This window comes from Sapajus apella, unplaced genomic scaffold (genome assembly GCF_009761245.1).
Source record: "Sapajus apella isolate SASKATOON/1434 unplaced genomic scaffold, GSC_monkey_1.0 scaffold5, whole genome shotgun sequence".
Lineage (NCBI taxonomy): Eukaryota > Metazoa > Chordata > Mammalia > Primates > Cebidae > Sapajus > Sapajus apella.
Genome location: NW_022436945.1, coordinates 10,192,935 through 10,218,628, shown reverse-complemented (window position 1 = coordinate 10,218,628; position 25,694 = coordinate 10,192,935). Strand labels below are relative to the sequence as shown.

At 35.6% G+C, this 25,694-nt stretch overlaps 1 protein-coding gene across 9 annotated transcripts in view; it reads right to left on the bottom strand.

Moving 5' to 3' along the window:
• Positions 1–25,694, bottom strand: part of SLIT2 (slit guidance ligand 2) — a 381,892-nt gene that overhangs the window by 43,208 nt on the left and 312,990 nt on the right. For 5 of the 9 annotated variants that reach the window (XM_032273416.1, XM_032273409.1, XM_032273421.1 and 2 more), the window contains 4 exons: positions 24,818–24,981; positions 12,421–12,545; positions 12,189–12,283; positions 10,797–10,936 (listed from right to left, as the gene is read on the bottom strand). In XM_032273416.1, coding sequence (XP_032129307.1) covers positions 10,797–10,936; positions 12,189–12,283; positions 12,421–12,545; positions 24,818–24,981 — 524 coding nt within the window. Of the gene's footprint in view, positions 1–6,601; positions 6,629–10,796; positions 10,937–12,188; positions 12,284–12,420; positions 12,546–24,817; positions 24,982–25,694 lie in introns of all 9 variants that reach the window. The other 4 variants (XM_032273382.1, XM_032273387.1, XM_032273397.1 and 1 more) reach the window with 1 other exon arrangement.

Here is a 25,694-nt window from a genome sequence, read left to right as displayed (position 1 = left end):
TCACTTGATTTCCATTTCCTGCCCATACTGTCAAATTTCTTAAATGTACTTTTTCTTAAAAACTACTGCTTTAACTCATTAAGTATTGTTGAAAATTCTTAACTATAGTAATTTTTTGACAAATGAATGAATGTTGAAGATAGTATATGTTCCATGGGAGTTAACATTAAATGTTTCCTGAAATGAATAAGAATAGTTTAAAAATAGATTTAATTATAATATAATTAGTTTATGTGTACTCTGTCAGAGTGAGGTTTTTTATTTAACCAACAAAAGCTGATTTCAAGTTTAATTTTTATTACACAATGTTTGGGAGAAACTTTTTGTGCTAGATCTAGCACATGATTGAAGGAAGAGTATGACAAAGCGTTACTCTGGAGAAGTTACTATATGGAAAATTTAGAGAAATAAGATCAACATCTAATTTTCTACTATTTTTCTACTAACATGGCTTATTTGTTCTCTTTGCTAAATAAGCTGTGTTAATTACAGAGAGGAAATTTTTGAAGAATTGTTAATTGTTGGCTGGACTGTTTTGTTGTTGTTGTTGTTTGTTTTTTTTAACCCAAGACAGAGTCTTGCTCTGTCACCCAGTCTGAAGTGCAATGGTGCAATCTTGGTTCACTGTAACCTCTGTCTCCTGGGTTTGAGCAATTCTCCCGCCTCAGCCTCCAGAGTAGCTGGGATTACAGGTGTGTGCCACCATGCCAGGCTAATTTTCTTTGTATTTTTAGTAGAGACAAGGTTTCACCATGTCGGCCAGGTTGGTCTCTAACCCCTGACCTCGTGATCCACCTGCCTCAGCCTCCCAAAGTGCTGGGATTGCAGGCATGAGCCACTGTGCCTGGCCTTGGCTGGACTATTAATTGCTTTCTATCTGTGAAGAAATCTGGGCAATGGGATGTTTCATCTAGGCTTATTTAGTCCTCAAAGCCTGCTTATCAAAACGGTGGGTCAGTTGTCCCCAGATTAAGATTTCAGAAATTTTCCAACTCAGATCACTGTTAAAAATATGAATTTGTTTTAGTCTAACTGGATATTGAGTACCTCTATTAAATTTCCCCCAAAGTTAGCTTTTTAAATTCAAGTTGGGCATGTCTACAACAAAATAATTTTAGATAACAGGACATGGTGTTGCTGGTACGCATAACTCTTGCTACTGTTGCTACCTTCTGCTAATATAACTAGATTAGATTATTCTCTTTGAAATAGATAAAAATCTAAGTGCTTTCTGGATATCGGAGATGTAAGAAAGAGGTGATGAGGGTACTAGAGCTTATACTGCAGCCCATTTTTATTCCTACTACAACTTGTAACAAGCTGTTTAATAAGAAGTAATTATTAATATTGATAATAATGAAGAAGAAATTTAGGACAGCAATCTGGATACCTGGACCAGAATTATAGTACTAAACTTAATCAGTCCAACTCAAGAAAGATTTGAATAAATGTACTAATTTTATTCTCTTTGACTTAGCTCAGCAAAGGAAGATATCAAAATAAGCAACCTAATGGATAACATAAGTATGATTTAATTTCTTAAAAGTATGCTATTTGAGGGCATGGGATACCTTTACTATATTTTTGTATCCCTTCATTCCCACTGCATTCACGAGTAAATTGTCTGGCACAAAGTAGGTGCTAGATTAAAAAAAAATTGGAAAGATAGCATTTATTTGATTGCTTCTTGCAGGCAAATGCTTTTTAAATGTTAATGGAGATCCAGATCACATAAAGAACAACGTAAAAAAGCAAAGACAGAATTAAAAGACTGGTAGCAGATTTGTGTTCTGAGATGCTAGCCCGAGGTATGCCATTGCAGGCTACACAAGATGGGTAGTCTGTTGACTTTCAGCTATCCCTACTATATTTTTATGCCTCACAATTACCATTCCAATGGAGGATGAAGAGGATGAGCTCCATTATCAAGAAATTGCATTTGTCAGCACTTAAGTGGCATGTTTTAGGAAGGTTATGATGAATGGAGCCGAATGTTTCTCATTTCCAAATTTTGTAAATTCAATCCAATTCTGATTTTAAAAAGTTTTTCCATTTGCTCTTTATTTATATAAACAGAAACATTCTCTTTCCTCCTACAGAGCATGCAGTGTGGCAGAGAGATTGATGACCTATAGCACAGGGTGGATATAGCTGATGAGATTATGGGAGTCATCTCAGGGCAGCTTAAGTTGGACCTGAAACAAAAGTATATACATTTTCTCCTCTTTTGCTAAACCAGGCCATCCCTATTTGTTACATACTCAAGGTTATAATCCCAGGCACCACTACACAATAACACAGGCAGATGACCAGTCTCTAATCTGAATATTCAGTATCCTCAACAGTGGAGACAGCAATAAGTGGCTTTATTTCCATCAGTAAGTAAAGAATTCCTGTGCATAGGGTGTTTCTGTTGCTTATTTTTTTCAAAGAGCCAACTCTTCCTGAAGATTCCTGTTTTAATAATCTGATGCTTTCTTTTTTGTGTTGACTATTCTGAAGTGTGTCCCATCAATTGGAAATAAAAAATTGACCTTCAATATATAATAAGTAAACTATCTAGACTTCCTGCACTTTTGTAAACTTAATTAAATCCAGTTTTTGGTGCAGAAACATAGGGAACTCACCAGAGGGCCCCAGAATTCTTGAAGACACATTAGCCATTAACAGATGTTCTCTTTGTGTAAAATATATGCAAAATGGGACATGTACATCATCAGAATGCTGCCATAGAGCAGCCCCGTGAGATCAAGTTTGTCATAATTCAAAATAGGAAGGTTCAAGAAAATATGCTATAAATATAGATATTAAGATGTTTCAAAGAAGGAAAATCAGTTTTTGGTTCCTATTTTTGTTTTCTAAGTGATATGAAATGAGTTTCTTGAGTCTGTTAGAGAGCTTGGTCTGTGTTCCTATTCAGAAGGAGTGTTCTTCTTGAGTAAAGTAGCTATATTATATTATTAATGTTCTTGGGGTATGAAAAGTGATGGTTATATACTGAGAAATATTTGACCTGATCTGACCTTGCAGTAAAGAATCAAAGCCAAAGAGTTTGCCCAGTAGACAAGGGTAATGTTTTATGGATTCTGGTATCACTTTCAATACTTAGCATGGTGTCCTGCATAAGATATTTTCTCAATAAACATCTGGCATATTATTTAATAAAAAAAAAAAACCTTAACCTCTCCAAATAAACACAAAATGAAGTGTTTTTCAGTACTTCCTTATTGGAACACGGATGCTAAATAATATAGCCAATTCCAGCAGCCACTGAAACTTCAGAAAATATTTAACTCCGTTTTTAAAATAAATAAATAAATTCAAATTTGAAAAAGACCTGGTTAAACTAAATTGTTGTTCTGGGCTCAATGGGCACTGCCTATTCACTAAAGAGCAAACAAGACCTTTAAAATGTTTTTTTGAAATTCATGTGCATTTAAGAAAGCTTTGAAAGATTGGAGGATGAATACAAATGACATAATATTATTGGGCTGCCAAAGTACTCTCTCTAGTAAAAACAGACGGCAGCTTACGTTTCCCTTATTTGAGGCTCACAAGTATATCTGCAACTATAACGACCTTGATATAAAGACCTTACACATCTCAAAGCAGAATTAAGAGAAGTCACTGCTATTAAGAGATCACGAAAATCTAAAAATATACACAAAACCTGCAAATCCAACGCAGCTAAATCCAAGATCTCTTCAGCATTCTGTATTTCCTTATGTTTCAAAGTTGTATACGGGGGCAAGGAGGACCAGACCTATCCCTAAATAAAATCTTTCTATATGAAGTGAGCATACAAAGTAAAATTAAATAACAATAATAATAAAAACATAAATACTGAACAATATGGGGAGAGAAATTTCCATTCTATACATAATTTACCTTAGGTAATTTTCTTTATAAGAAATTAGAATAAAGAATTGTAAGAATTCTTCTGCCATGAGGAATGGCATCACATAAATCTGAACCATGTCACTGTAGTGATGATGGTCGGAATTAAATGATGCAAAATTTCAACCTGTCTTGCAGGGCAGCCTTCGATATTTCTGGAGCATAGACATTTACCAATTCGAAGTGTTTTCCTATACATGGTTACGTGTTATTCTCAAATGTCTATGTGAATGATATGACAGATATCATTATTCCTGTTTCACAGAAGAAAAATAAAGACTGGGAGTCATCCCAGAGTTTATAAATATTTGTGAAAGGATAAGATACCTGAACTTTTCCCCTTACCTACACAAACTAACCACCTGCCTTATGGGATGAAAGATACCCCAGTTCTCAGGAGGGAATTAATTCATTAGTTGTACAGACATTCAGTCGGTGCTTTTTTGATGTCAAGATAAAATAGATGGCTTGGTTGTACTTGAATTTTGTGGATACAGCTTTCCTTACATAAGGACAATTGTGCATGTCGAGCTGAAGAGACAGCAGGAGAGCAGAAGGAAAGCTTGTTTGGCATAAACCACGAATCAGAAATAAGCTATTATGAGATAGAAAAGAAGCCATGCCTGGAAGAAGGCTGCAAGGCAGAAGAGACAGGCTCCAGCCGAGTGTAGACAAAAGCCCCACCTCAGAGTACAGGCTTTGGGGCCAATGAGACATTGGTTTGCAACTGGGCCTCTACTTACAAGGTGTGTATCCTTGAATAAGTGCTTTATCATTGTTTGATAAAAGTTTTTGCCCACGTTTGCATTGTTCACATAAACTACAGAGTTGTATTAAATTAACAATGCATTGACTAACGACATACAGTCTTTTTATTTAAAAAAATTTCCCCAGTTGTTAGACAAAATGAAAATTCTATTTTCAATTAAGTTTGAATTAAAAATGTAGAGAATTATTTGACTGCTTTTAAAAGCAAATCCAGTCAGCAGCAAATTCTTGGAAATAAAAGAGATCTTTCATAAACATAAGCATGAAATTTAGTCAACACAGGAAACCACATGGTGATTTAAAACACTTGGACTGCCAAGATTGTTTCTGAGAGTATACACAACAATTTAAGGACATATTCCTGTGATGGAATAATTGCTACTATGTTTCTGAGATAGACTCAGACCTTAGACCTCACTGACCCAGACCATCAACTGCTTGCTACTTGTAAACAGAAAAGATGGCGTTTGACGCAGGAAGGTATTAGATGCATTAATCCACAAAGAGCATATATTATATTGTTATATTCTATAATATGGAACCATTTTTTTCATGTTTTTCAACTTAACTCTGCACACTGTAAAAGTAAGTCAGCAAGCACGTAAATCATCCAAACAATGCAACAGAAGAAAAAGAAGCCTGTAGCAAGAGAAGACAGGGAGATCAGCTATATAATAACCTTTTTTTTTTTTTTTTGAGAGCAAGTCTCACTCTGCCTCCCAGGCTGTGGTGCAGTGGAACAACCTCGGCTGACTGCAACCTCTGCCTCCTGGGTTCAAGCGATTCTCCTGCCTCAGCCTCCCAAGTAGCTGAGACTATAAGCGCATGCCACAATGCGTGGCTCAGTTATATATTTTTAGTAGAGATGGGGTTTCACCATGTTGCCCAGGCTGGTCTCAAACTCCTGGGCTCGAAGGATCCACTGCCTCGGCCTCTCAAAGTGCTGGGATTACAGGCGTGAGCCACCGTGCCCAGTCTATAATAACTTCTTTATTATCCCCATACTCCGACCTCAAATGCTTCAGATGCAACTGGAACTATCAAGAAAATCACACATTGTGCTCCTCTTAGGATGCTGTGCCTGCATTTGGTACTTGAAGACTTTTGGTAAGCTGAATAATTAAAAATTCAACGTTATTAGTTAAAACGCTGAGTTTTTAAGATAAAATTTCATAAATATTCCATGATGATTTCCCAGACATGGCTATCACTCTAATAATTCTATGACTCACTTTCTTGAGCCCTGATGTATTTGGGGAGCGGGCAAATCATACTGATGTCAATGATTAAATATGGCTTTTTTAATGATGAAACATACTGCCTAGTAGTCACAGCATCCTATAACATGAGTTTATAGGTCAACTTCTTGGGCTTTAAATATTTATTTCATAAAGTGTTTCAATGAATGTATACATCTAATATTTTGCATGTTTCATGTTACTGAAGATATTTGCTTAAGGTTATGGGAACAGTCTTTTTTTTTTTTTTTTTTTTTCCTTTCTTGTTCAGAGCCAGGGAACAGTCTTTCTTACATAAAAATTTTTCTATCTACATCCTTATCTACAATACTAAATTATCTATGTTTTTCATCATAAAAATAATACATGTTTGTGATATATTTCAAAAGCGAAAGCATACAAACAAGCAGAAAATTAAAAAAAAAGATATTAGTCCCTTTTTCTAGCCACCCCTTCTTCCCACTCAAAAAGTTTCTATTATCTTCTAACAATAGACAAAGTGCATTTCAGAGGCCCGTTTTACAGTGTTTGGCACAGCGATGCATAAAGATCTGAATGACTGATTTGACATATTGTTTTCTGATTTTATTTTTTGTCAACATTCCTTTTTACCGTGTACACACAGTGAAATCTATGTAACTTTTTAAGAAAGAGGGAGACTAAAATGAAAATCATAATAGATTTAAAAGGCAACTAACCTTTTTCCACCTCATTCAGATTAGCAGCTGGCAGCGACAAAGACAGAAGAGACAAAAGACTTTTTACATTGCGATACAACAGCAGAGCACAGGAAGCCAATGCGCAGCATTAACAACAGAGAAGCAGGGGTGGGCAAGCGAACTGAAGCAAGGCTTAGATTTCTTACCTACAGCCGGGCCACACGCACAAACATGGAGAAAATGAAGCAAAAGGTAAATGCCATCACAGGGAGCTAGAGGTCTGCGTCTAAACCAGGGGATGGAACAACCAGCAGCTTTACTGTGTAAGATGGACACTGAATGGCTTGTGCATGGGCATCAGTGATTCGGAAAACAAAGAGAAAATGGGTACAAAATGGAAAACTAAGTGGTCTGAATATTGCCCACAAAATGTGTTCTAAGGCTTTACATTTTGCCTGGAGACCTTCATTTTACGGAATTTAAGTAATCCTATTAAGTGAAAGGAGGGCTTAAAATGTGATCATCTGTGCCATACTTGTATGCGGTCCTGTAAGAACAAGAGTTAATTAAGACACACCGTCTTGATATAGCTGATCCAGGGTTCTGACTGTTGGGAAATATACAAAAGCAGATATTTCAGTTAAACACCTAAGATAACACTAGAGACTGAAAAAAGGTGTCCATTAAAAAAAAAGCAGGGGTGCCATATTTATAGTTTTTATTTTTATAGGTTTTAGGTTTATGTCATTTCAGGAATTCCTTGGAAATTTAGCTCCAAGAAATGTCTTGTCTCTAGAAAGAAGATGATCATGATTTTAAAAATCCAACGTAACAAAAACAAAATCAAAACTAACAAAACCTCTCAAGCTAAAATTAAAACTTTAGATTTAATTTTAAAATTATTTGTTTAACAATTCTGAAGTCCTACTTTCTTAATATCATAGGGGTTTTAATTTACTGTTGTCTAAAATATACTAGCAATCAGCAGTCATGGGTTAAGCAACGGGAAGGACAAATGATGAAGTGGAGTGTATGGAGAATGGTTTTGGTGATTCGGGTGGTGAAGTCACAGCAAGATTTAGACAATAGGAAAACGGTATTTGTCCCTACAGTTTACGCTGTCAATCCCTGGAGCAGAAAACAGCAGAGAATTTTCTCCTCTAACAAATCAGTAACTACTTCTGTGATATTTTGGTCACACGGGGCTTAAATAAAGCTTAATAAATTCCCCGATGGTGGCTCATTTTATTTTGAATATTTCTAGTCATGTTTTGTAAACTGCTCATCACATCATAACTTCTCTGTCAGATCTCTCTCAGATCTCTGAATTTGTTTCATTGACATTATGTCTGTTCTGATTCTTGACATAGGCGTCGAATACAAAAACTGTCACAATAATAATTTACAAGATTTTTTTCTGTAAAGCATTGTTTGTTCCTATTAATTCTCTACAGAGTTCACTTCTCATTGTATGCCTTTGGGATATAGTGTAAAACATTTTCAAATGAAAAATCAACTTGTTACGAGGGTGATTTTTAAACACTGACAATATTATTATATTCCCTGAACATAGCAGGGCTTCTGTTCCCAGATCTCATGCTCATTAATCAGATCCCAAACTTAAATTTAAAACCATATAATCACATTATCAGAAAATTCCACCTTGACTGCAGACTTGGATGAAGCAGGATATAAAACTCTAGAGCCTCACTCATACTTCCCCATAATTAAAGGTCACTTAAGTGTCAATGATTTCAAAATCTGCAGATGGTTGTTTGAAATTTTGTAAATGAGCTCATTTCACGTGTGCACAAAAATACTACAATTAATAGATGAGTTATGAATTTGCCCCATTTAGATAGCTTCTCTCATGCCAAATTGTCAAATTCTTCATGGTCCCCAATACCCAATCCAAAGATAAAATGGTAGTATCTTCATGTTCTGTATACCGTGCACTTTCTGTTTAGTATTTTTCTTGATCCTTTGCCCAGATTAAGTCAAACTGACATTTGCAATAATTATAAGTAAAAAGACTAAAACAGTCCCAGTTCTTGTGGAGAGCCAAATGGCTCTTAACAGATAGTCATGGCAAATTCCCACATGACAGGTATTATTGATATCACATTTTGGCTAACGAATGGTTTGGCTAAGTTTTAGGTATTTATGACATGTTTCAAAGAAAGAGATCTGATATAGTTGGGGAAGTGAGGCTTCATAATAATACTTCTCCAAGGAAACTTCTCTGAACTGACACTCAGAATTGGAGAAAATGTGTGTTCAAGAGGAGCAGGTAGGTGTAGGGAGGGAGCTGGGGAAATGAAGGGTGAGCAGGTAAGACAAATACTCAAAATAAATGGATAGGAATAAGGAATAGCAAATCTAAAGCCAAAGCAGGAGGACCCCTCCAAACCAACTCAAAAGAGTCCTCCACCACATTCTAGAAATTTTATTGTCAAGAAGACATATAGAACCTGATTGCAGCTGTGCTCCCAAGTTTAGGTTTTCATCAGGAAAGATTCTTCCTAGTTCTGTGCTTAGGAAGGTTTTGGTTAGGCAAAGTTTGCTTGAAATGTTTGGGTCCAATTTGTCTGGTGGAGTGGGTTGGTTCAAGGAGGCCTCCAAAATTAACTAGGTTCTTAAGACCTTTCAATAACAATCAGAAAAATGATGGAAAAAGAGAGTTATTCTATCCTAAGAAGGTACCAGGTAGCAGATGTTAGTGCAAATATTGGGCTTCTTGGACAAGTCTAAATTAGCCCATCCAATGAAGTTAAAGTCTCAGGATAGCTGAAAGGGTTCTAGGATTTGTGGTCACAGGCTACTGTCAAGTTTCTGAGGTGTGATAATATTGGTAACATTAATGTGAAAGTCAAAGCTACATAACACCTACATTCTTTCCAGACACTCTAGAAACGTGCATATTGAATGTGCTTGTTATCCTTTGTTTATGTAAAATATCAAAGAACGCTAAAATTCTGCCCACTAAGCGGTCTAAGGGCTGTATATATGTACTAGAACACTTGGTAATACAGCATGTTCAAATTTCTAATGGAAACTTAGTATGTTATTACTGCTTTATATGACATCAGGTGTTTTACTGGTGCCAAAAAATAAAAATAAGATCCTGGAAAAGGCAGCTTCAGAGGCACTCAAACAGATCTGGGTTGCCAAAACAGAGCCTCATTATTCGACCTAGCATTTTCCCATCAAGAAAGGTACCTAGTAGTTAGGATATTCCATAAAAGCTTCAATTTTAACAATTTTCCAACAAATCCCTGGGAAAATTTAATTATACAGATGTATGTTCATCTTTCATGTTGGGAGATGTTAACTCCAGTCACCTGTATAGTCATTTCTTCCTTTGATTTTCTTGCTATGTATTAAATTACACAAAAATAGATATAATTAATGAAATGCACCAAGAATGAAAATGGTAACTTTGAATAGAATGACCGAAATTACTTCTTCATTTTTTTCTTACAATGTGCAAAATTCTTGTTTTTCCTTTGTCAATGTTAAGTGATTTATTAAAGGAAAAAGAGTATATTTATGAAGTTTCTAAATCAGAGGCACAAGAAAAAATCAAACAATCTATTCTGACAAAACAGACAAGTCATAAGCTTGATGCTGACTTTACAGCAAATTGGTTTGAATAGGAGGAAATTTAGCAATTAATAGTCTAATGAGATGTGCCATCCAAAGAAACAAAGTGTTAGAAAAAAGGTGACAGTCTTGTAACACTATCCAAAGTGCTCAATATCTTCCTGACTTTTATTTTGAAGGACACGGGTTACTAGAGGCAAACACTCATTACTGAAGACATAAGTATAAATATGAATTATCTCAAATGCTTAATTATGTTGTGGCTATTAAATAAAAGTCCTCTTTTCACATGGGTACTGAGGGTTGGTTTGCACAGGGAAAATGGTTTGCACAAAAATGCCATTGAATTGTGGGACTAAAAGCTTTAGCACAATAGCTTTAGCTTCTTTTATTACTGGATAGCATGGTTTATAATAGACGCATATGTTTGAACAGAGATTGCTGGGTCTTTTATTTGGTTAGCTAAAACTATCTTTAAGTCCTTATGTTATTTACATTACATCTGGTTTTCAAAATGCTTACCATCTGTCAAATAATAATATGATTTACTAAACATATATAACATAGCTCCAGTGATGCTTTCAAACAGATATATACTGATTGAAGGCAAAATATTTCCTGTTCTTTGTACCTGTATACTCAGGTGGGCAAAGGCATGTGTAGTTATTAATGCCATCGACACATGTAGAATTATTTTCACAGTCATTATCTTCACAATCATCAATGTTGACTTCACAATTTTCTCCTTCAAATCCATCAGCACAAATACACCTGAATGCCAGAGGAAGAAAAGGTCAAAAACGTCTTTTATGCTGCATTTTAAAATCATGTGGTGTAAATATTGAAAAAGGCATAATTACACTCATCAACCATACAGCCATAGAGCTTTTAACTACCAGAAATTGATTTTTTAAATGCCTTTAAATGACATGTTGTAAACATCAATTTAAGATAATATCCACCAAAGCAGAAACCATTCAAAAAATAAAATTTAGCTGGTTGCAAGAAGGCAAATGGCTCCATGGTCTCAAAATCAATACACCCACTACATTTGCAGGTCTAAAACACAGGCAGTTTTATTCCACTGCCCTAGATATCTTAATCTTGAGTCATGCTCTAATGAAATAAATTAGGCTTCTTTGCTCATAAATAAAGAGGAACTGGTTCTAATTTTCAAAATTACAACATCGTCTACTAACATATGTATAATGTCCTTGATATCTTGAAACAACAATGAATCTGAAAATAAAATTTTGTCTTCCTTGCATTTACAGAATATGAATGCTCTCTTTGTCTTAATAATACAATTTTCCCCCAGCATAAAACAATCTTGAGTATGTATTGAATAATTTTTAAGTAAAGTCTAGATAAATAAGAAACAACTTCATAACAGAATGTAGAAGTGAAGTCTATTTCTTCTAAAAAGTGAAATTCTAACCAGTTTTAGTAGTATATTAGCATTCTAATGTGACATTATTAGTGTCATTTAATAAAGAGCTCCAGTTCATAATTCATGAAGTACATCTAACGTAATTGTGCCATATGATTAAATAACTTCAGATTAAAATCGTTCACAACATGTATACTTATATGGTGTCTTGGAAATAAATCATTAATTTTCTGTTTTAGTGGGACTTATGTCTTATTACACACTGTCTGTTAAAGCAGTAAGCAGAACAACAGATGAATATATGACTAGCAGTAGGGGACTAGTTGGATATTAATTAGTATAATGGAGCCAATATTAATATTTTGTCTTGCCCTAATCTGACCTGATTAATCATGTGTATGTGTATGTTTTTAAATTATTTTTGGTTTTGTAGCATCCTGAGCTGAGAATATTGTAGAGTTTCCTTTTTTTTTTTTAATATTGCAATATCTCTGAGAGGGACGAATACATACTGCCCTTTCTCTGCCATTCTTTGAAAAATACTGCTCTTTGATTTGAAAAGGAAAATCATGTTGGGTTAGTTATCCTTGCTCCAATGCTTCAGATACAGATGATCATAGACTAATGACCTACCAGAATCCATCTTCTCCTTCTTTTAAGTGGCAAGTTCCTCCATGTTTACATGGGTTACTGATGCAGGCATGAATTGGGACATCACAGTCCTGCCCCTGGAGAAGAAGGGTCAAGTAAAGTTGAATGTAAATAAACTAGTTCTTCACACATAGAGAAAGCACCATAAAATACTAAAGGCGCACCAAGAGAAGTTATGTTGTCAAACTGTGACTCTTAAATTGCTTCTACTTACCTTGAAACCATATGGACAGGTGCATCGGTAAAAGTCAACTGGATCACTATTACATGTGCCATCATTTTTACATGGATTTGATAGGCAGGGGTTACATTTAGCTAGAATGTTGACATCCACAGGACCTGAAAATTAATTGAAAAATATGAGCAACTGATGTTCTTCCAGTTTACTTATTATTTGTATGACTTAAAATAATGGTACATTTTATATAAGATTATTATTGGTCACATATCTATACGTATCTCTCATCCATGACAGGCCAGAAATCAGCATCATCCTATAATGCTGGCCAGGCATAGTGGCTCACACCTGTAATCCCAGCATTTTGGGAGGCCAAGGCAGTCAGATCACCAGAGGTCAGAAGTTCAAGATCAACCTGGTCAACATGATGAAACCCCGTCTCTACTACAAATACAAAAAATTAGCTGGGTATGGTGGTGGGGGCCTGTAATCCCAGCTACTCGGGAGGCAGAGGCAGGAGAATCACTTCAATCTGGGTGACAGATGTTGCAGTGAGCTGAGATCATATCACTGCACTCTAGCCTGGGCAATGAATGAAACTCCGACTCAACAAATAAAAATAAAATGCAACAGAAGGCTTTCTCAACTGGATGTACTGTGAGACTCTCTGAGGTCAGTGTGGCTCTGACTTATTATCTGAGGTTAATGGTGCCAGCGTCACCAAGAGAGTCCCCTCATGGGCTGACTAGTTGATGTGGATGTTTTTCATGGCCACTGTCTGTATGTACATCAACCTTCTCCTGCTTCATGGAAATGCATATTGCAGTCCCAGAGAGGACTGCGTGTGTGGGTATGGGATGGGGCGGGCAAATTTTATAAATAAGTAGAAATTTATCATTGTAATTAAAAACAAAATACAATATACCTGCCCAGGTAACATTGGCTCAGTAGTACAACTTTCAATAGGAGATACAAAACTGGGCCGCTTTATGCATATAGAAGTAAGCCAAAACCGCAAGCTCCATTATAATCTCCCGTTTTTTTTTCATTCAGTTTGTTGGTTCATTTGCACAATACATGATGGGTGATGTTTTTGTATCTTCCTCTCTGAGAAGAAAACATCTCTGAAATGATTTCTACTTGCAATCTCATGTTTGGGACATACCTTTAAAAAACTTCATCAGCCGTACAATGTCTGGAATAAATGCATATTTATCCACAGCCATTTTCCTTTGTTGACACATTTTTATTTGACAAATGATTAACAATGTGGAAATTGTACTGTCCTCAATAAAATTATGTTCCACCTATGTTAACTCTTTGCATTGTGTGTGAGAGCTCACTACACTTTTGGCAACTGTGTGTCTGACAAGGACATTGACATCTTTATATATAAAGCACAGATATTTTTTATTGTAAACATTAATTATATTTCACCAATCTCTCTGTAGTTCCTTATCCTTTTTGGAACAAACAAGCAGCAATAATTCTAATTGCACATTTCATCACAGGTAATTTCTAGCAAAGTTATCCGGATAATTACATAGCACCTCTGCAACCCCACCATTTCTGTTCTAACCTTCTAAGGTACCTTTACCAAAAAACTATATAACTTCTACTCACATAAGCTACCTGCATCAAATTATTCTACAGAGTAGAGCCATGTTTGAGTTGTTGGTCTACCGACAGAAACGAATGTACATAAAAGAACATGAATAAATAGAGAGGCCACAGAGATTCATCGTATCTCTTCATATCCTTTACCCTGAGAAATGCCAGTGCATATTCAAATAATGGTATTGAAATGAAATCTATGAAAATGATAGTGCTCTGTATTGTTTAGTTTTTCTATTGATTAAAAAATTATTGAAATGTATCTACACAGAAATTCTGAGGATTTTTTTTTTTTAACCATTTGGAAAAAGTTGACTGCTCCTAGGATGACTGTACAAAGGGAACGAGTGCCTACTTCTTCTAGTGATGCCTCAGTCGCCAGGAGAGACTGTGCCAGTGCTAACGTCCCCTACATATTGCCTTGGTAACTAGAATAACTAAAGGAGTCTCTATATCAAATTACAGCTGGGAAACTGCTGGCATTAATTCTGAAGTAAAGTGAGCTCCATAGAAATTTAATTTCTCACTGCCCTCCCTAATTTATTTATCAATTAAGGGCAGAAAACTTAGCTGTTCAGCACACTGCAGAAATGAATGGTGACAGTTAAGGCAGTTAAATTAGCATAATACCTAACAATAAATGGTTTTGAGTTTGCTAAAGTTGTATATGAGTCAGCAACAGGAAAGAAAATAGCTCATTGCGAGTGGATCCCTTAACTAGGTTACAGGAAAGAAGAACCTAACTCAGAACAAAGGCGTGGGATGAAATGGCTAAGAATGTATGCCAGCAAAACAGCAAGTCAGCAAATGCAAGGACTGTAAGCATTCATCTGGCCACATCCCAAGGCCTTGAGAAAAAATTTCTTTTGGCCTGTTACTATGCTTTCAACCTTATAAGGCTATGGTTTAAATAAAAGGAGTTTAGGGTTGGCAGTTTGTAAGTTCATCCTGTGGAATGTGACATGTTCCAAAAATTATGTTTGAGTAATTAGATGAGAAATTAAGATATTGTCTTAGGGAAGACAATGGAATACATTTTGAAGAATTTAATAGAGTATACTGGCAGCATCACTGCCTGACTGAAGTAGTCCATGTTCATTTTACCACATAGTGGGGATTTATTTAATGAATGTCCACTGGACCATATCTGATTAATAATCACTGTCTAATTTCTTTGCGTTTTATTCAAGACCAAATTTGGTTTTCCATAGAGATAATTATGCTAAATTATTTTCCTATCTGGAATTTGTTATGGGAGATTGCTGCTTCCTCATATATGTTCAGTTTAGCTTAAAAAAAAAAAATCAAGAGAACAATCATTCTCATATACCCAGGACTCTTTTAACAATTTCCTACATCTGCTGAACTGTTGTGGCATACGGTTTGGGAATATAGCAAAACATTGAGTTCCAACTTCTTCAGGCTGGTAAAGTTCACGGCTACCAACTTTACCAATGGTGAAGTTAGCTATCATTCTATTTGCTTCTCCTTTTTTATATCCTTTTAAACCTTCAATGATCACTTCTTATTTCTAGCACTTGAGTTTGAGTGAAGGGTAATACAAAAGATGTTTGTAAGTCAAATAAATTCCACATAGCAGCATCCTCTGATATCTCTAAAGGTCTATAAGTGATATATTTTTTTTTCCTTTTTTATGTAGCTTATAATTCCCCTTCACTAAAAATCCTTTTTAGAATGTGATTTTTATATCTACCTGGTTTATCTAAATCTGCTTATTTCTATAGTCTTGAAATGATATTCCTTGCATTTGGCTCTCCTCCCATTCATCTTCCTGTCCATATTTTGCACTTCTAAGTTCATCTTATGTCTTCTATTTGCAACCAACTTGTGATTCATTTTCTATCCACTACACTTTCTAAGGGCTCCTCTCCTGCAATCTTCTTATTCAAGGAAAATGACAACTTTAATCTGTTTATACAACAAGGAGATGATATCAGAGCTAAAGAAAGATGCCAAATAAAGTCATCCTAAAATGGGGGAAGAGTTAAGCACACCTCTCCACAAGCAAACCAACACTTGGCAGAAGTTTGCACACTTGATTAGACCTAGGTGAAAAGATGGTGTCCATAATATGTAGCAATCTTGTAGAATCTGAAATCCATCAACCCAAGTTAAACCCAGATTTTCTACTTAAGTATATGGCATTAGAATTATGGCAGCCATTCCAATAGGTTGTGTTAAGCATTAAGTGAGACGTCATGAATGTCAAGCAGGGAACCGAGTGAGATCAAGCACAAAGTCACAGCAAGTAGTAACACTCTATCTTAGACTTCCAGAGAGTTGGAGTACGTAGGGGGAACAAAAAGTGTTTTATTTCAAAGGAGAAAAGCAGTCATTTTCTTGTTTGTCCCAATTTCAACATAGACAAAAGCAAATTAGATCTTGCCATTTATCTATTCATCACAGACTCCCTAAGAACCTTCTATATATGCTAGGTGCTGCTCAAACCTGGAGAAACTATAGGGACTATTACAAAACCCATGGGACACGGAAGTGGGCACTGGGTACAACACTGACAGTTAATGACTTTATGCTGTTAAGGAATGAAACTGTGATTTGCAAATCAGCACAAGCAGCCGAAATAATAGTACACCTTTAAGAAACAGGAGAGGTTCTTTTTGTTCTTTCATTGCTGCTTGGTAAAGAACTGTGATCTTTAAGCTTTTCTCCTTTCAAAAGCTAACTGGTTCCAAGAAATGTTAACACATTGTTAACAAATCAGCCTCCATGAGATGTGTGCCACGGAGGGGAAAGGAAATGTAGCTTCAGGGATAAAGATCTTTACTAATGTCACTGAAACGAAGGAGAACAGTGTAGGTAAACTGGATTGATTTAAGATTTGGTCTTGATTAAGACAGCACTATAGTGTTAGCTATATGGGTGGAGGTGTAGTTAGCTTAATAATTCAAAGGAAAAACGAGAAGAGAGTTTGGTTAACAATCTGTCTCTGTCAGTTACTTTAATCTTTGAAGGAAGAACTGTCGGCCCTCAAATCCATTAAAGCTTGCAGGCAGACTTGCTTACTTGACTCAAATCACTAGTTATGCATCTGACACCACTACTGTTACCCACTGAGTACTGTATCTCACTTTGATTTATTACCAAAAGCTCCAGACAAAAACTTCCTGCTATATTCTAGAATCTGCCTTCATTTTGGCATCCCTTGGAAACATGAGGCAAATAACGAAATCCTCTAACACTGCCCTTGCATCAAGCCAGAAGTGCATCAAAGGCAACTCAGGAAAATATGTCAGGGATATTTGATGTTGGGTGTAATTAACCAAAAGAAGATTTTGATTTAAAACCAATGCTTTTATGCTCCATTTGCAATTATGTTATGGCATTTCTCAAGTATTATTAATAATATCAAATGCATATTTGTTAACAACATTCCATCATGACATCACTCATTTATCAATATTTATTGAGCATATACATTGTGTCAGACACTAGGCCAGGCTTTAAGAAACCAAAGACAAGTGAAATGCCTGAGTTTCTGAAAACACTTACAGTTCAGCAGTCGAGACATCCATGTAACAATTAGAGAATGAATGTGGGGAATGAGAATGTGCATCTTAGAATATGTGTTTTTGTGAGCCATAAAGGGAGAAGAATCCACTAAGTGAATGGAAATATGAATTTGAAGTTCTTAAGAAAAGCCATGGCTAGAGATTTAAAGGCATGGATTTAAATCAATTGAGAATTTAATAGGGCTAAAGAGAGAACACCACATGTCTATATGAAAAAGTGGGTGAAAAAAACAAAAGGAATGAAGAAGCCAAGGGAATGTAGAGGAAGGAGCAATGGCCACCAGTGTCAAACATGTAAAGAGAGCGAATAAAGATAACTAAAAAAAAAGCCACTGAAATTAGCAAGATGGAAGACATTGGTGTCCTAGTTTCAGTGGAGGGGTGGAGACAATCTCCAGATGATGGCGGTTAAGCTCTGTAAATTTGCATTGCAAAAATGGTCAACTAAAAACACAAAGACTAAATTACTAGTCCTCTTGGATTACCAGGCTTGGCCATTTGCAGCACCTCGATGTGACTTTGGGCCACTAAATGAACTTCTTGAGTCAAAATTTATTGTTTTTTCTTACCACTTAGAAATAGTGCCTTGTACATTGTAGGAACTTGAATAAAATTTGTTTAATGAATGAAGAAATACATTATTCCTTTCCTTTAGACTGCTCACTCTTTAACACATGTAAGTGTTTAATAAATGTCTTTCAAATAAAAACAATAATAATTTAGTTGCCTCTATAGTCAAAATTTCCTGAACAAAGAGAAATTAAGGGAATATTGGAAATTAACAATGTTCCACTTTCCACACTGACTTTCTCAGTGAATATCTGGAGAGGACAAAAACTGTTTTATTGCAGACTGCTTAATCACTCTAATGTCATCTTATATTTAAAAGATGAGGACAGGACATTTGGGTTGTAAAGACAAGTCATGGCCATCTGCTTCCCACTCAGGAATGCTCTACTTGGTTATTAATTAAATATGATCTGATAATCAATTTCTTCCTGTTCATTTATTTCTATTATGCATCAAAACGATGAGAGTTTACCATAAAGAAAATACTTTTTTTCTATATTAAAATAATTAGTGACTCAAAATGACAGCATGGCATGGCATCTTCTAGCAGAAAAATATCACTTAAGTTGTATTTAAAAATAGCTATGTAAACATGTATTCAATTAAAAATATTCATCTTCCTGTTATATTTTGAGATTATACACTGACAAACCTCAAGATTGGGAGTTTGTACTTACATAATTTTCATGAAAAAATACATTAGACTGGCATAACTGGAGGGAAAGTTAAGTTAAAATATGTAAACTTCAATTATAAAAAATTTAAAGAAACGTCATTTTGTTGCTTTAAAACTCATAAAGCATATATGCTTAACAGGGTAGTACTCAGTGGATTTCCTTGAAAGAATTATTTTAATTAATAGATTAAAATATTTGGCCTTCTACCAATCCATTTTTATAAGCAAATATTTCTAGTAAAGCTTTTGAGGTAGTTCAGAATTTTCATTTTCTAAGTATGTTTCAATAATAGGGTAGGAATCTTATTTACACCGTAAATTTATTTTGAAAATACTTTTATTGAAAACTATAAAATAAACTTTAGCAGTAAGCTTTGGAATCAGAGTCAAGGTTCAAATTCTGACTCCACTCAGCAGATAAGTGATTTTTAAAAATTGCTGAATAACTCTAAAACACAATATTTTCATATCTCAAATGGGGAAATGATAGGATTCACAATAGGAATCATAGAAGGATTAAAAGAGATAAAAATCTATCTGAAGTACCTAGCATTAGGTAAACTACTCAGTAGAACTTAGCTATTATTGTTATTATTATGTGTAGTAGCAGAATTGTTGGCAAAGATCCAATCTAAATTGTCATAAACCTTGAACTAGCAGAGTCTTCATTAATAGGACAATGAAACTTCAAAATGGTTTGACAAATGCAGAGACAAATGCTGGCAAAGGGCACTGTAAGTTTCAGTGCCTATCACTCTAAAATTCACTTATAGAAAAACTGAGTAAACTCTAAAGTCTTCCAAACGCAACCACAACAATACTGATCGAGTCTGGAATGTCTATACTGCTTGCCAACTGGCTTACATGCATGCTGTTTGCTATTTAATTTAAGGTATACCTTGAAATACATGCAATCTATTGATCTGATAGGTTAGTGAATATTCAGCTGAACTTCCGCAGTTGAACTGATATATTTAGGGCTTTACATCAATTACAATTAACGAGTTTCAGCTCAACTGTTTTTGGTGGCCTGGAACAGTTACAGAAGTTTCCTACAGTGCAAGCTCTGTTCCCATAGTTCTGCCCACCTGTAGCACTATCCTCACACTTGTCTGCTTGTCTGCTTATGCCATTAAATCTTTCATAGCCATCCTTCTTTTAGACAAATTATTCCTCTGAGTTCTTATAGCAACTACACTATCCACCATGGTAGCCACTAGCCATGCATGTATATTTAAGTTTAAATGTAAATAAAATAAAAATTAGTTTTCTCAATGGCATTAGCCATATTGTAAGTGCTAAATAATCCTACGTAGCTAGTGGCTACCATATTGAATGGCAGAGATTTGGAACATTTCTATCATTGTAGAAAGTTGCACTGGGCAGTGCTGAAAAGAGCTAAATTTCCCTCAAACATATTTCCATTCATGTTGCATCAAGAACATGAGATTCTATAGTCATTCAACGAAAAAAAAAGCTCAAGTTAGTCAGATAAATACTGAGTTCTGCAAAAATGTATGTACATATGAATATATGCACAGGCAGACCTCAGAGATATTGTTGGTTTTGTTCCACTACTGCAATAAAGTGAATATTGCAATAAAGAGAGTAAAACAATTTTTTTTGTTACACCAGCGCATATAAAAGGTATTTTTAACTATAATTTTATATATTAAGTGTGTCTTAAAATGTACATACCTTACTTATAAAATATGTTATTGCTAAAAAAAAATGTCAACGATATCTGAGCCTTCAGTGAGCTGTAATCTTTTTGCTAGTCAAGGGTCTTGCCTTCGAGTTACTGGCTGCTGAGACTGATCAGTGTGATGGTTGCTGAAGGCTGGGGCGGCTGTAGCAATTTCTTAAAATAAGACAACAATGAAGTGTGCTGCCCTGATTGACGCCTCCTTTCACCCAATATTTCTATGTAGTACGTGATGCTGTTTGATAGCCTTTTATCCACAGTAGAACATTTTTTCAAAATTGGAGTCAATCCTCTCAAATTCTGCCAGTGTGTTATCAGATAAGTTTATATAATATTCTAAATCCTTTGTGGCTATTTCAACAATGTTCACAGCACCTTCACCAGGAGTGGACTGCATCTTAACAAACCACTTTCTTTGCTCATCCATAAGAAGCATCTCCTTACTCACTGAAGTTTTATCATGCGATTGCAGCAATTTAGTCACATCTTCAGGCTCCAATTCTAATTCTAATATCTTGCTGTTTCTACCACCCCTGTAGTTGCCTACTCTATTGAAGTTTTCAGCTCTTCAAAGTCATCTATGCAGATTGGAATCAACTTCTTCCAAGCTCCTGTTAATATTGATATTTTGCCCTCCTTCCATGAATCACAAATCTTCTTAATGGCATCTGGAATGGTGAATCTTTTCCAGAAGGATTTAAATTTACTATATCCAAGTCCATCAGAAGAACCACTATATACAGCTGCTGTAGCCTTATGAAGTGTATTTCTAAAATAATAAGACTTGAAAATCAAAACTGCTCCTTGATCCATGAGCTGCAGAATGGATACTGCAACAGCAGGCATATAAACATCATTTTCCTTGTGTATTTCCATCAGAGCTCTTAGGTGACTAGGTGCATTGTGAAGAGGCAGTAATATTTTGAAAGAAATCATTCTGAACAATAGGTCTCAATAGTGGGCTTAAATTTAGGAAACCATGCTGTAAACAGATGTGCTGTCATCCAGGCTCTGTTGTTCCATTTACAGAGCATAAGCAGAGGAGATTTACCATAATTCTCAAGGGCTCTAGGATTTTCAAAATGGTAAATGCTCAAGCACTGGCTTCAACTTAAAGTCACCAGCTGCCTTAACCCCTAACAAGAGAGTTAGCCTGTCCTCTGAAACTTTGAAGCCAGGCACTGACCTCTCTCTGGCTACGAAAGTCCTAGATGACATCTGTTTCCAATAAAGTCTGTTTCATCTACATTGAAAATCTGTTGTTTAATGTCACCACCTTCATCAATGATCTTAGATCTTCTGGGTAACTTGCTGTTTCCTTAAATCTCACGAATCAACCTCTGCTAGCTTCCAACTTTTCTCCTGCTGCTTTCTCACCTCTCTGAGCCTTCATAGAAATAAAAAGAGTTGGGGCCTTACTCTAGATTAGGGTTTTGTTTAAGGGAATGCTACGGCTGGATTGATTTTCTATTTGGATCACTAACACTTTCTTCATATCAGCAATAAGGCTGTTTCATTTTCTTATCATTGGTGTGTTTGCTAGAGTACCACTTTAAATTTCCTTCAAGAACTTTTGCTTTGTATTCACAATTTGGCTAACTGTTTGGCACCAGAGGCTTAGCTTCTGACCTATCTAGACTTTTAACATGGCCTTCCTCATTACACTTTTTGTTGTTGTTGTTGTTAACTATTTCTAGCTTTCGGTTTAAAGTGAGAGATGTGAGACTCTTCCTTTCACTTGAACACTTAGAAGCCATTGTAGTGTTATGATTGGCCTATTTTCAATATTGTTGGGTCTCAGAGAATTGGGATTCCCAAGGTAGGGGCAGGGAGAGAGAGAGAGAGAAAGAGAGAGAGAGAGAGAGAGAGAGAGAGAGAGAGAGAGAGAGAGAGAGGACTTATCTTGAACTTCTGAGAACACTTAACAAATTAATGTAAACTGTGATGCTCTAAGTGAAATACAAATATACAGGTTTTCTCAAATTTGTGTTGTAATTATTTTTTTCAAAAAATACCTCCAGGGAATTATAAACTTTAAGCAATACAGATAAGAATTAGCATTATTAAAAATAAAGTATGAGTATCACTGGGCACAGAAAGGTGTAAGAGAATCAGTTTGCAGTTTGTCAACTTCCCCATGTAATTTGCCTAGTAATGTGCTGAATGGAAGGTTTCATGCCAGTTTCACCTTCCTTGCCTCCCCTTTGACAGTCATCTCTCTCCCCCTTTACAGAAGAATGATCTACTTCTCAGCTCAACAGAAACTATCACAGGGCACTGTCCCAATAAAGATCTAGAATGGTAAAAGACCAAAAATTATTGCAATCAATGCACATAATCCCAGAGAGGTGTTTCAACAAAATTTTACTGTCAACTTTAAATAAAATAAAACATTAAAAAATAATTATGCATTTTCAATCAGTGATGCACTAGTGTTTTTTTTTTTCATAGCAAGCTTCAGTTTTTACTTTTTCCCCTTGCAACTGAACAATTGCAAACAGAAAGAACAACTGAGTGCTTTATTTCTGCAAACACGATGCTAATACTGAGTGAAGGGGAGAGAGGGATGAGAGCTTGCCTTCTTTCCTGTGTGTGGTTTTTTTTTTTAATTGCATTTTAGGTTTTGGGGTACATGTACACTAGTATTAACAGCAATAATTCAATTCAAAGAAGATGTAAAAACTTACAGACTTGGTGGCAGGAAATTTTAAAATTCCAATTATATACATATTTTTTGGAGCAAAAATCATGCAATTTTCGGAGGTATTGAAAATAGGAATTCAAGGGGAAAAATTACATTTTAAGAAAAAAAGGCAACAATGAGGATCTTGTTTTTTTCTCTTCCAAATTTAGCTCTGGTATTTAGATTCCAGAGCTAATGACAATATTTACAATGTGCTGGAAATTATCTTTTGCAAACATTTACCACTATGGAATACATGAGAAGCCAAATTAAAAACATTGAGGGTGTATACAGGTTTCGAAAATTACTTTTGTATTCATAAATTATGAAGTGTCGTATATCACGGTTTTTCGGTGTTTTGAAATGTTATAATAATACGATCAGCGGCTAACTTATATTGAATGTTTCTGTGTGTGAGGCAGTCTTTTACCTATATTAACTCACCTAATCTTAATACAATCCTTTCAGTTTGTAATCATCACCACCTTTGCTTACAATGAGGAAACTGAGGCACAGACCAGTGAAGTAATGAAACCACAGTTACCCAAGTACTGAAGAAAAGTGAAGCTGCAATTTTGTTCTAGCCAGGCTGGGCTTCAGAGCTCACACTACAACCTGTGGTGCAGTATTACCTACTTAGGTATGTTTTTACTGCACAAATATTCAAATGTTGAAAGCTTATCTTTTGAGTTAGGTTTCCAAGTCATGAAAGGCAGGACCATACCATAAAGTTCTCTATGCTCCATAACACCTAGGATTTAGTTTTGCACATAAAATATGCTTAACATTTTCTGATTAGACATTTAGTATTTTCAAGAATTTCTCTCCTTTATCTAATAATCACGAATGACCTTCTTAAAACACACGTCATCTAAGAATCACAGTAAACTTTATTCCATTTTTCACAAGAAACCTAAGTTTCATATAGTTGGCTATCATCTGTGGAAATCTATACAGAACAACTTGAGTAGTGGTTATCTCTAGGTATGGTGATGAATGGTTAATTTTATTTCTTCTTGCGGAAAATAGTTTCTTACTGTTCACATTTTCCTATAAAGGGGCATGTATTATTTTTATAATAAAAAAGGAAAACGATATTTGTTATTCGGATGATATTTAGAATTCACAAATACATCAGACAAAGGGAAAAGAAAGGGATATAAACAAGCAAGAAACAAGAACATCAACACAGCAAGGCCGCAGAACATGAGGCGAGTCAGAAGGTTTGGGCTGAGCACTCGGGAGGGCCTGTTTCTCCTTACCTGGGATGAGGAAGCCACAGGGCCCTGGCAGCCCTAGGAGCAGGGCACGTATTCAGGAAGGGCAAAAGCAAAACATTTGACTTGTTAGAGGCTATGAAAGGAATTGCCAGAAATTGTGAACTCTGCATTTTTGATACATTTTCAAGAAAACTTGGTCATTTCCAATGGAATATTTCTAAGATTTTATTGAAAAGCCTAATTCTTTTCTTGGGCACGTCAGGAAACTGCTCTGTCTTATCCAATCATAGGCTGAAAATATAATTATTTATTGGGCTTCTCAACTATACCTTTGGAGTGACAATTGGTTGTCTTTTTCTTTTTTCACTTAACATAGTAATTCTTAAAAGAAGTACAAATGATTAGAAACCATACCTTGACAGGTAAATTTTTTGGAGGGAGTTGTGAGTAACAGCTTATCTGCCATTTCTCCAGGACCAGCACAACGAGCAATTCCGGGCTCCTTATATTCCGACTTCACCCAGTCGGATAACCACTGCATGTTACAATCACAGTAAAGAGGGTTGGCTCCAATTGCTCTGGAAAAACAACACCACAAAAGCACACACACATACACACACACACAAGTATGGAAGTATTGTTATTTCCTAAGGGCACAGAATTCAAAGTGATGCTTAGCAGAAAATCCCCATAGATTTATTGAGGATAACAATTTAGCAGAAAATAGAGACACTGGGGATTCTCCATTTTCCTGAATGACATGCATTGGGATTTAGTGAGTTGTCACTGGCATTAACACTCATCTTGCTTTAGAAGTTCTGGTAATATTTTCACAGACATGTTTATATTGAGTGTTAGCTCACCCTGAGTACATTAACACTTCATTCACCAATTATTTACTGATGACTTAAATCACAATGAAAGGTTCTGAGGACCCAAATATAAATAACACATTATTCTTACCTCCAAAGAACTCCTCCTGCAGAGGAGATTAGCATTAGCATTAAGATATACTCACAGATGCAAAGAATTTTCATTGGGAGCCATATAGGAGAAGTATTTACAAGATGATGGTGAACCAACAGACTAACTTTTCTGGGAGACTAGTGATTAAGAAAGTCTACATTGTGTAGGAGGATAGTTAGAGTTACTTAGAAAGAAAGGTTGCAAACAATGTTGCAGATAAAGTACAGGTAAGTACAAAGAAAGAACATGAAATACTGAAGATGCCTAGAGCCAGCTCACCACAGTTGAGGTGGACCTGCATTGGGTGTCTGTCCCTTCTCAAGGT